Source organism: Mchenga conophoros, linkage group LG13 (genome assembly GCF_057382185.1).
Source record: "Mchenga conophoros isolate Kocher_MC1m ecotype Shallow Benthic linkage group LG13, M_conophoros_male_GT1.1, whole genome shotgun sequence".
Lineage (NCBI taxonomy): Eukaryota > Metazoa > Chordata > Actinopteri > Cichliformes > Cichlidae > Mchenga > Mchenga conophoros.
Window position 1 is genome coordinate 31,351,861 of NC_140538.1, and position 12,108 is coordinate 31,363,968.

General features: G+C 40.0%; 1 protein-coding gene across 1 annotated transcript in view; it reads right to left on the reverse strand.

Annotated features, from left to right (window-relative positions):
- The window catches only part of ttc27 (tetratricopeptide repeat domain 27), an 81,293-nt gene that overhangs the window by 2,345 nt on the left and 66,840 nt on the right, over positions 1-12,108 (reverse strand). Inside the window, exons 17-18 of the mRNA XM_085243018.1 lie at positions 6,660-6,857; positions 2,901-3,012 (exon numbers count right to left, since the gene is read on the reverse strand). Of these exons, the coding sequence (XP_085099144.1) occupies positions 2,901-3,012; positions 6,660-6,857 (310 nt within the window). The remainder of the gene's footprint in view (positions 1-2,900; positions 3,013-6,659; positions 6,858-12,108) is intronic.

A 12,108-nucleotide genomic window follows, 5' to 3' on the forward strand; every position in this document is an offset into this window, starting at 1 on the left:
CTTTGTCCGAAGGGTGTCTGGCCTCTCCCTTAGTGATAGGGTGAGGAATTAGGGGCTCAGAGCAGAACCACTCTGCTTAGGTTGCTGCCCCTGCGACCTGGCCATGGATAGTGGAAGAAGATAGATGGATGGAATCCTAGATTCAAGTGTGGCTGATGTTTGTAGCTTTCCCAAAATGTTTTGTAATTTTTAAGTGTCCCAGAAGCCATTTTCTGTACTCAAACACTATTAAACAATGTGTACTTGGACTTAGGCTGTATAGCTTCCGCTTAAACATAAAAGCGTCTGGTTGATAAAACTCTTGATCACCTCCCTGATTAAAGCTGCTGTTGTTCAGTGGTTCAGTTTGGACGCTTTCATTTAACAGTAATTGTTCCACCCCTTTTCCATTAGTGGACACTATAAGAATTTATGCTAGCCAATTTCAGGGGTTTTTCCTTGAAATTTAAAGTTTTTACATCATTGAGTGTTTTTTTTAATTTCACAGATTTTAAATCAGGTCAGGGGGAGATACCAGCATGTCCAACTGTGAGATTAGGTATCAATCCCAAAGGACAGGTAATGCATCGAACGCACTGAATGCTTCTCCACCTAAAAGAGAAGCTCATGACAAAGATCTGCTCCTCCATGCCCAACTGCCAATACTACATGAAGTAACAGGCCCCATCTTACTTAGAACTCATACTACCACATCACCTCAATACAACACTTTACTCTCAGTTTACTTGTGAGAGCAAAAAACTATATTAATGTGGAGTTTTGTAACACTATCAGTTTTACGTGGGTGAAAATCACCTGACATTAGTGTTTTAGGGTTAACAGTAGAATGGGAGGTAGAGGCTTCAAGTTTCTCTGTGGAACCAGCGCCCAGTTTGTATTTGGGAGACAAACTGGGCGCTTACATTTTTTTAAAGGTTATTGGCAGGAATAGATCAGGTGACCCTGAACGCTTACCCAATACATCACAAAAGTATTCTCAGCACTTTACTTGTTTGTCGTTTTGTCAAGTAAGGGAGGTGATCAAGAGTTTTATCAACCAGATGTTTTTGTGTTTAAGCAGAAGCTATACAGCCTAACTCCAAATGTTGCATGTTAAAGCCTCAAGTCTAACTATTTTTGAACAGGTTCTTCCATTCTTCTTTGCAGAACCTCTCGAGCTGCATCAGGTTAGATGCAGAGCGTCATTGCACAGCCATTTTCAGATCGCTCCAGATATGATCACTTGGGTCGGGGCTCTGGTCCTGAAGCCACTCCACTGTTATCTTGGCTGTGTGCTCTTGGCATATAAACCTTCGGTCAAGTCCGGCCTAGTGAGCACTCTGGAGCAGGTTATCATCAAGGCTCTCTGTACATGACTGCATTCATTTTTCCCTTGATCTCACATCCTCACAGCATGTGGATGTGTGCCAGCGATGGTATTGGCCAGATGATGAGCCCAATTTCCTTGAGAGAGGACACTTTGCATTTAGGCCAAAGAGTTCACTCGTTGTGGCCGGGTGGGGCAGTGCCAGGAAGCCTAGCAGGGCAGCTGGGTCTGATCAGGCTCTCCCTATATCAGGCTGCACAGCACCCCAAAAACTAAAAGCACTCTAAGTAAAAAGTCACCAATCCCGCAATATTGTGTACGTGAATTAAAACTGAACGTATTTCCATTTTGAAATAAGGGTGTAACGTGACAAAATGTGGAACAAGTGTTGTGGATACTTTCCAGATGCACTGCATGTATAATTTACCCTTTTGGTATTTGGAATAATTCATTTGCTGTTTTTATCTTAGAGGATGTAATGGTTCCTCTTTCAGATAATAAAACATTGTAAGTAAAATTTATTTATACAGCACTTTTTAAAACAGGAAGTTATTTCAAAGTGCTTCACAAGGGAATAAAAGCAAACCAAACGAAAAATAAAACACTATAAAGAGGGTATAATAGCATATCCACTAAAACAGTACACTACACATGAATATTACCTAAATGCCTGTCTAAACAGATGTGTTTTGAGTTGTTTTTTAAAAGTAGCTACAGAGTTGATGGTGCGTAGGGGGGGAGGTAAACTGTTCCATAATATTCGAGCCAAGGTTTGAAAAGCGGGATCCCCCTTTGTTTTCAAACGAATCAGTGGATCTAAGGATCTGGTTTGGAGAGTAGGGTTGGAGAAGCTCAGTGATATAAGTGGGGGCCTCACCTTGTAGGGACATGAATGTAAAAGTGAGGATTTTAAACTGATATCTATACTCAACCGGAAGCCAGTGCAAGGATTTTAACACAGGGGTGATATGGGAGAATTTTGGTTTGAACATTGGTTTGAAGAGAGCTTGCAGATGAGCAGATGGTACTGTGATCCTGGTAGAATCAGATGATCAGAAGTACCTCTATAATGCTGCATCACAGACAGCATACAAAAAAACCCACAGACTATATGTAGCATGAGGCATTGATCGTTACTATTATTATACTGAATACAAATATTAACTAAACTAATGTAGACATGTACAAAAATCCAGTCTTATTCACTGACAATCAAATCTAACACACAAGTATTTAAAAGTATCTAAAGTATTTAAAAGTGAAGGGATTTGAATTGTGTTTTAAAGAACCCAAACATCACACCCAGGAACATGGCTAACATTAGTTGAGGGAGGAAGGATAAACTGATGGAGAATGCAAACACATTTAATACCTCACAGCATTATTATTATTTTTTCAAAGTCACTTCTGATTGCCTCTCCAGTGTTTAACTCTATGAATCTGTCTTACTGTAATGAAAACATCAAAGGTTTGAGGAGATTATCATCTAAACTGTAATCAGATATCGCTTTTCCATCTCATTGCCATCCTTTCATCTTCTCTGTTCCTCTGAGAAATGGCTGTGAGGGCATACAGAGCTGGGTGGTGAGCTAACCTTCTCCCATGTGGACAGCTTGTTTGATCACCTCCTTGAAGAGAGCAGGTTCTTTCTCCCAACCGCCTCCCTGAACCTCACAGCGATGGGCCTTGGACAGGAACTGCAGTGCCTAGAAAAACAAAACAAAACAAAACACAGAAGCTGCAGTACCATTCTGGTAGTCAAATGCAGCCCCCACTTTTACCCTTGACTTGTTTTAAATTTCCAAACAAGGAGACTGTTGGAAACCAAAAGTAGTGAATAATTGATGGTGATTCACTCGAGTGCTCAAGGAATCCGGTTGTTCAGTGATGACGCGACGAATCCTACTTCCGGGTCTAAAGTAGTCTGCGTTTAATATGGCTTTTGTGTTGTTAACATGTTTAATGTTATGTATTTTCTTCTATTTGATCTCAAAAAGCTCCTAAAACAGTCAGTGATCACTGTTGACCTCCCTCGGCTTTTATTACCGCTAATCATTTATTTAAGCTCAGTTTTTAAAACCTTAGGATGTAACTACAGCCCAGCCAATGCAGCAGTATATGAATGACTAACCTCGTATTGTGGATGGATTATCTCAGTTGTTCTCCTGGCTGAAGTTTGGTCCTTTTACAGCATCCTGCCATGCGATTACATTTGTTCCTGACCACCGAGAACACTCACGTTAACTTTTATCGAGTGGAAAAAAGTTAGCTTGTTTATATTATGCTAACATAGCTGTGTCGCTAGCGGTCATGTAGCACATCATCATATACCAGCTAGCCCAACTTCAGTAACCCTACAAACATCACTGCTGTTTAGTTTCCTGTCTTCATTTATGCTGGAAGTGATAACAGAGCTGTACGTTTTAATTTGTTTCCAAAACCCCGCAGTCAGGACATGCTATATTGTATTTATATAGAAGCTAGCTAGCTAACTCCCTGCTAACTTCTAACTCCGTTAAATGTCATAAATCCCGTTTTCATGGATGCCTGGATGTTAAACTCAATTGTTACACCTGGTAGAGCAGAACGCTGATCATTTTATTAAAGATGAAAGACTTTAGACAGTTTTTCAACTCTCAGTAATGCCATAGTGATCGTTTGATATATGGACCTGCAGCGGAGTTTAGACCCAGACACGGCTAGTGACGTCAGACTGAACAACCGGATAGAGGATTTATACGAGACCTTCTGTTAACAGATGGATCATTAGGCATCCAAACCTACAAACGGGTGTTTTCAAAGCCATCTATTGCCACTTTGTGTGGCTCAACTAAATACATGATTCAAGCAGCAAAGTTAAACAACAGGGATTACACTACAGATTTGACTTGTGAGGCCATCATGGTAACATTTTTCCACCATATGAGGTTTGTAAATGTTATTTTAATGTTCAAATGTGTTTTATGCGGTATATTACATCAGTCAGTGGCATTCTGTTAGTACAAGGAACTTTGTATTATTTCATTTTGTAAAACAAAATAAATTTAAGTATAAATAAAAATTGAAGAAAAAAAAAAGCTCCACACCAGTCTGCATCTATCCTTTATATTACTCTGATCTTGTGGCATGAATGTAAAGGACAACAGGCTATTGTTGCTGAAAGCTGCGCTTGTTTCATACTGATATATATACTGTGGCAGTCTCCATTTATGGGTGTGTTCGTCTCACTTTGTTAATGACTGGAACTGGACAAACAGAGAGCAGTAGCTTTTTTCTAATGATTTGCACATACACGCCACACAATGCTCAAGCCTTTTAATTTAGCTGATTTTTTTGATTAATGTACATTTCAAAATCAAGATTTAGCCTGTTTCTGAGCTCAGCAACAACCTTTCCCCCCCCCCAGAGATGTGTGGTCCTTAAAAGATTAAATGATTGACATATGATTTAAAGAATAAGAATTTACAATTCTTTAGTCAGGAAGGAGTGCAGAAAGCTGAAGATGTCTAAGCAGAGTGCTGAAAGGCACAAATGTAATTCAATACAATGTATTTATATTAGAGGTGGACCGCTCCGATATTACGTATCGGTCCGATACTGACGTAAATTACTGGATCGGATATCGGAGAGAAATAAAAAATGTAATCCGATCCATTAAATATCAAAAAAGCACATCAAAAAACTTGCGACATGGCGTAACTCGGCTCATAACCGTAGCACGTCGGAGCAGTGTGCTCACATGATAGAGCGGCTGTGTGTATTTGTAGCCTCGCTACCAAACCAGCATTTCATCTCAGAGGAAGTTATCTCACAGAGAGGAATAAAGCAAATGTGTAAGTTCATCTCTGAATGTTTGTAAAGCATTTCCACGTTAAGCTTAACAACCGATACATGGAGTGACTGCCTCTTCTCCCTCCCTCTCCTGCTGCTACTTCCATGTGAAACTGATTAATGATCAGCTGATCGGCTTTTCTGTCGCGAGTCCGTCTCTCTTCTTTGTTTATCGCCCACTTTGCACCAGAAAGAGGAAACCAGCGGCTGAACAACAGCAGCACGTTTAAGCTTGATAATCTGTTGTTAGAATTGATTTAATATCACTTTCTACACCAGGATCCTTTTCTACAGCTGACGGCTGGTAACTGTGCAGGGGCGGATCTAGCAAAGTTTAGCCAGGGGGCCGATAGGGCATGAACAGGGAAAAGGGGCACAAAGACATACTTTTCTTTCTTATTCTCATTTAAAATGTCGAGCTTTTAATAAATAATTATCCGAATCTTACACCCAAAGTTTTAATCTGATGTAAAATGTATAGAAGTCCATTACTGTATATAGTAACTGTTAAGTCTAATATACCCTAGTAAGCTATAGTAATTTTCCTTTGGGAAGGTACCATCTGTGCAGTCTGCAATTCTGTTGAAGAAAGATGTTGAATCTATTTAATTATTCCTGAAAAATAATTGATTTCTGTGCATTTTTTTCACACTGCATCAAATTAAAGTTGATTACGTCGATTAAGCATCATGAGGTGGAGGGTGGGGGGTGGGGGGTGGTTCCCCATTTTTTTATTTTTTTGCTGGGAGTTTTAGAACCCTATTGGTTAGGTTGCTTACTCTTTAAAATACCAGAATAGGGAGGATGGAGCAGGTTTAACTTTATTAGATTGATCAGTATTGCTGAACTATGAAATATTTTGGGTGCAGTGTATGTTTTGCATACAGGTATAACAGAATAGCTTTAGTGTTGTTGTTTATTTAAACTTGAGTATAAACTTATACAAAAAGCAGCAAGATATTAAAAAAACAGTTTTATTGATTAAAACACACTATATTGGATTCATATCGGTATCGGCCGATATCCAAATTTATGATATCGGTATCGTGCCATCTCTAATTTATATAGCACCAAATCACAACAACAGTTGCCTCAAGGTGTTTTATAATGTAAGCTAAAGACAGTACATTAATAGAAAGAAAAACAAATGGTATGCTTTAATTTGATCAAATTTATCTAAGATGATGACAAATGTTTGTGTTGAGGATTATCTTTCTGTAAAAGTCACCGCACACCACTGATTTAAGTGCATTTAGTTTTTATTAATGTTTAGGTGCCTTTACTTTGGTTTTTTATATAAACAAGAGGCAGATGAAAATGAACTTGTATGTGAAGTTGTTTCCTGCAGATTTCTGCATTACCTGTTAGGAAACAAACCGTTTGGAATCACATGCTTTGAATGAAGAGCTGGTCTGACCCTTTGTATAGTTGTAAAGTAGAAACTGGCAGATCCAAGACTTGTTAGAATAAAAAAAAACAACAAAAACAAACAAACAAAGACATGCGAGTGCATGTTACTGACCTTGTCGTCGTTTTCTGGGTTGGAGCTGTGGCCGTCACCATACAGCAGGGCATACTGTCGCCATATCTCAGCGTCACTGCTGTGGCGAGAACTGACCCGACCTAGGAGCTCCTTCAGTTTGGACTGGAGGGCTCCTGCCTGCTCACCCTGGCTGTCTGTCAAGTTCTCAACAACTGCTTTCACCAAGATCTGCAGAATCTGATGGGGAAAAAAACAAGTTTAAACATCATCATGGAAGATCTGATTTACTGATTTAAATGTGTTGCTACAACCTTAATCACTGTTAATCCAACCAGCAACGTTGCTCAAGACCATTAAAACCCCAATGACTGAGAGGCTGGATGGAAAATAATGGGCTTATGGGAAATGTGGTTTTCAGTTTTTATTTTTAAACTTGAATTTGTGATGGTATTACAGAAGTCTTTAAATAAATAGAGTTACTAGTCTGCTCATAATTATGCCAGTTTGCCACAGTTAGTACAGTTATTAGTACAATAAATAAATAATACAGTCAAAAAATAAATAAATGAAAAACAAATAACACAAGGAAGGAAACTTCTGCATGTAATACGTCAGCTTACTATTGGAACACAGATGAGTAATCAGAGGCCAATTGCACCAATAGAGTTTCGGTCTGATCATAAACTAAGCCAATCATGACTTTTTAAGTCATTCTAAGTCTGTTGCAACATCTAGGTTTAAGCCGCCTTCTTGGTATGACTGGGTGTAAATCTTATGGCTAGCCAGGAGCCAAAGTCAAAATTAGTACCGACATTAGGCATCACATGTTGACTTTACAACAAGCAAAGGTGGTAAGGACAAAAGCCATCAGCTGGACATATACAAACATGAGGAGATTACAGGTTTCAATAGCTGTCATGGTCAGGTCCCATCTTATCTTAAACACTTTTATAATACCGTATCAACCCATTAGAGCACTTTGCTCTGAGACTGCAGGCTTACTTATGAGTATATAAAAGGAGAATGGTACCCCTTTTCTGTGGAAGCAGTTTGGATTCAGGAGACAGACACCTTCTCTACTTTTAAGATTACGGTAGGCTTAAAATGCTCCTTTTGTTAAATAGTTAGGGTTGGATGAGGTGACCCTGAATCCTCCATCAGTTACTTTGCAATAAACTTGGCGGTGGCTATCATGGAAGATATGATTTACTGATTTGTGTTGCTGCACCCGTTAATGTACCGGTACCACTTTGCATGTAGGGCCTTTACCTTACAATAATAAGAGCCTTGAGGTGAATGTTTGGGGCTTTCTAGATAAAAACTGACTTGAAATTGATTAAGCCTGGTTCTGTCGCAGATTTCTTGCTTTTAAAAGGGATTAAGATTCGTGTTGAAGTGTCAGGGTGTGAAATTAGGTGCAATAGTACTAATTTCTGTGTTGAGAGAAAACAAGAATAACAGGCAAAAAGTTTCTAGGAAGTTCATTTCAAGTTCTATCCAAAAATGGAAAAGAAAATCTCCTCCCTGTGAACAGTAGCTGTAAGGAAATGAATGCATGTGCAACTATAGCCCCCATTAAACCCCATGAAGCACATTCTGCTGTAGATTTCTTGCTGTTAAAAGAGTGTTTCCTTTCCAGCATCAAGTGCTTGCTTATAGGCATTTTGTCTAATTGTTGGGGTTTTCTCTGTATATACAGAGTCTTTACCATCCATCCATTCGCTTCAACTGATCTTTTTCAGGGTCACGGGAAGCGCTGGGGCCTATCCCAGCTGTCACAGGGCGAAAGGCGGGGTCCACCCTGGACAGGTCGCCAGTCTGTCGCAGGGCCAACACACAGAGACAGACAACCATTCACACCTATGGGCAATTTAGAATAATCAATTAACCTATCCCCACAACTGTTAGGTAAAAAAACCCTGTGGGGTCTTTACCTAACAGTATAAAGAGCCTTGAGGCAATGGTTGCTTTGGTTTGTTGCTGTATGAATAAAACTAAAATTAAAATCAAACACTGTCTGATATATCTCTCTGACCTTACTGAAGCGCCATCTCTGCACTGTAGTTTGTGTTGCACCACAACTCAGCCCCTGATTTTTTTAAGCTGACAAAACTGTATTCATTTTGAATTTTTATTTCTTTGTACAGTGTGACTCAGTGTGTTGTCCTGTCATGAGCCTGGCAGAGTCTAATGCATAACTTTATGCTAACCTTACCGGAACAAATGCATAGCATTTCCTTTATCCGTTTCCCTGTGATTGGCACTCGTAAGCTTCGTAAGCATCAGGTGTCAGATCATATTCTCAAAAATGTTCTGAAACCCAGTAGCAGAAACCCTGACTGGCATTATTCTCATCCATGGACATGTGGAGATTTTCCAAGTTTTCCACCTCAGTGGGCAACAGAGTGCAGTGTCAGCATCAGTCTGAAGACATTTTGTCTTTCTGGTCATTCATTTGTCATTTTTGCCTCATTCCCCTGAGTCTTATCTACCATTTGCTTTCGTTATGATTGACTTTGAGTTCTAATAAATATGGCTCACTATCAAAATGTAATGACTTGTGGCTATAATAGAACCTAGGTCACAATAACTGGACCATGTTCTGGATTCGAACCCCGAACTGTTAATAGAATTTGACAGACCATTTCTCATATTGACAGTAACATTACTTTAATCTACACAGCATCTGCCTTTTTGTCTTTACAGACACTGTGTGTCAGAAGGTTGCCGGTTCGAGCCCCAGCTCCGACAGTCTCAGTCATTGTGTCCTTGGGCAAGACACTTCACCCATTGCCTACTGGTGGGGGTCAGAGAGCCCGGTGGCACTAGTGCTCAGCATCCTCGCCTCTGTCAGTGCGCCCCAGGGCAGCTGTGGCTACATTGTAGCTGCCATCACGTGTGTGTGAATGGGTGGATGACTGGATGTGTAAAGCGCTTTGGGGTCCTTAGGCACTAAGTAAAGCGCTAGACAAATACAGGCCATTTACCATTTATTTCTGCCATCTACCAGTTCTCCAACCCCCACCAGTTAGTGAACCATCTGCCAGGTTGCACTGCAGTCACAATTAAGATAAATCAACTGCAAGGCTATGGAGCAGAGACTGTAACATCATGTTAGACATCCTGCAAAACACCTCAGAGGTGTGCTGACGGACACATCCTCTACATCTGTTCAAACTCCAACACACTAAGTGTGATTTTAAGAGGGTAATCTGTAGTTCAGTCCATTTGATGGGATTTTCCAGTGAATTCTTGTGAATGTGGCAGTGCAAGTACATCTGTAAGTATTAGTTTTGTATTTTGGTATTTATCACTCTGGTGAAAAGTGATATTTAAAGGAAAAAACTAAATGAATCGATTAAGATTCCTGTTGAAGTGTCAGGGTGTTAAATTAGGTGGAAAAGTACTAATTTCTGTGTTGAGAGAAAACAAGAAAAACATGGATAACAGGCAAAGAGTTTCTAGGAAGTTCATTTCTACCCAAAAATGGAAAAGAAAATCTCCTCCCTGTGCATAGTAACTGTAAGGAAATGAATGCATGTGCGTCTATATCCCCCATTTAACCCCATGAGGCACAAAAGCTGAGTCATGTGACCACCAGCTCCTCTTGTCAGTAGCCCTTTCCACATTCCATAGGACAGCAATCCTTGGTGGCCCCTCCCACCTTCTGAGCCTGCGATGAAAAACTAACACAAAAAGCACATAAAATGAAATAAGGCAAAAACGTTGCTTCTAAATTTGTTACTGTGATCTAAGGAAATTAACATAGTCTGTCACCACCAGTTATGCAAAGCAGCATTTTAAGGTGAATCGAAGTAAAAACAGACGGGTAAAAATAGAACAGCTATTTAAAGTACAGACTTTCAAGCTTTGACAGACTTTTCGGTGATGAACTTAGGGGACAGTACTACATTTTATTAAAGTAGTCATATAAAAATATTTAATCATCTCATACACGCCAGCACACACGGGCCTGGCTGTTGCAAATCGGCATTCAACATCGCTAGTGCTGTTGAAATGACCCAGTCCAAAGTCAGGTGCCGCTGACTTTGGACTGGTTTTAATCGCGTTCCCTTGATGATGATCTGCACGAGTTTGACATCTACATTATACAAAATACAGAAGACTGCAACATCAGCCATTGGTTTCTGAACTTTACCCTTTAAAGCCTTATTTGCTTTTATTATTCAAATGTTTTTATTACATAAAAAGCACCTTGAATTAATTGGAATAATTTAACAAGAAAAAAGATCGAGTAGAGGATTAAAGCAGGAAAAAAGCCAGAAGTTGAAAATGCCACAAATGAAGAGGGATGGCTGTCAGAAGCTACTCTTAAGGAAGGGAAACAATCAGGACAGGCAGGTGTATGCCAAATTACACAGGAACTGGACTGAATATCAAAAGCAGCAGCCATCTGTGAAACACAGTGGAGCTTCTGTCAAGGTTTGGTGCAGCACTTCAGGCAGTGGTAATGGCGAGCTTGTCAAAATTGAACAAGTTCTATGTTCACTGAATTATAAACACAGAAAAGTACAGTGAGATTCTGATCCACCAGTACCATCTGTAATCCAGGTCAAACAGATTGACCTGGATTTAAAACAAAGTTGAACACACATGTGGGCAGTGGGCCGGTCGCGGCTGGCCTTTGCAGAGCCTGAATCTCAACATTATTGGAGCAGTGTGGGGTTATCTAGACAGAGAACAGAACAAAAGGCAGGCAAGATTCAAGGAAGAGCTTTGGGCCATCGTTGTAGAAGCCTGGAGTCTGAGTCAGACTGCAGCTGTTCGGGGACCGAATTCTAACACACAAAAAAGTGGTTGCTATGACTACTTGCAATCTGTTGCTTGATATTTTAAAAAAATACAATTCCCAATTTTTCCTAGTTGCAAGGAGGTTGTAGTTTTGTTCTCACTCTAGTGTGACTGAGCTATCATTAGTCACAGTTGATATTACTAAACACTCCTTTTACAGCACTCCTTAAATGTGCAATTTCATGCTCTTTTCCATGAAAGGGCTTTGGTGTTAGGTTGTCTGTAGGAGATTGTCGGCCATTAATAAACTGTTCAAGAAAACTGTGTTCTGAGAAGATATTTAAAAATGAGGAGGAGGCAAGCAGAGAACTAAAGACTGAGTGAGCTGCTCTGAAGCTGCTGCTGCTGACCTTTTCAACCGGTGTGCTTTTACATCTGCCAACCTTATTGATGAGGCTGACCAGGACACAACCTGCATAAATGACCATTTTGGTTGTTTGAAACAGAGACGACAAAGAGGGACACAACAAAAGAGAGAAAAGAAGAAGATCATGTATTGTGGGATAAATGTGACTGTTTGTATATTTAATTCCGAGGCCCACAGGATCTCTGAGTCAGAGCTGTGATTTTATCCATTCCCATTAGGCTGGAAGACGTCTTCTTCAAAGTTAATTGCTCAAAACTATGTGAGTAAAATGACTGCAGGGCTGAAGCAGACCATTAACAATGGAAATAC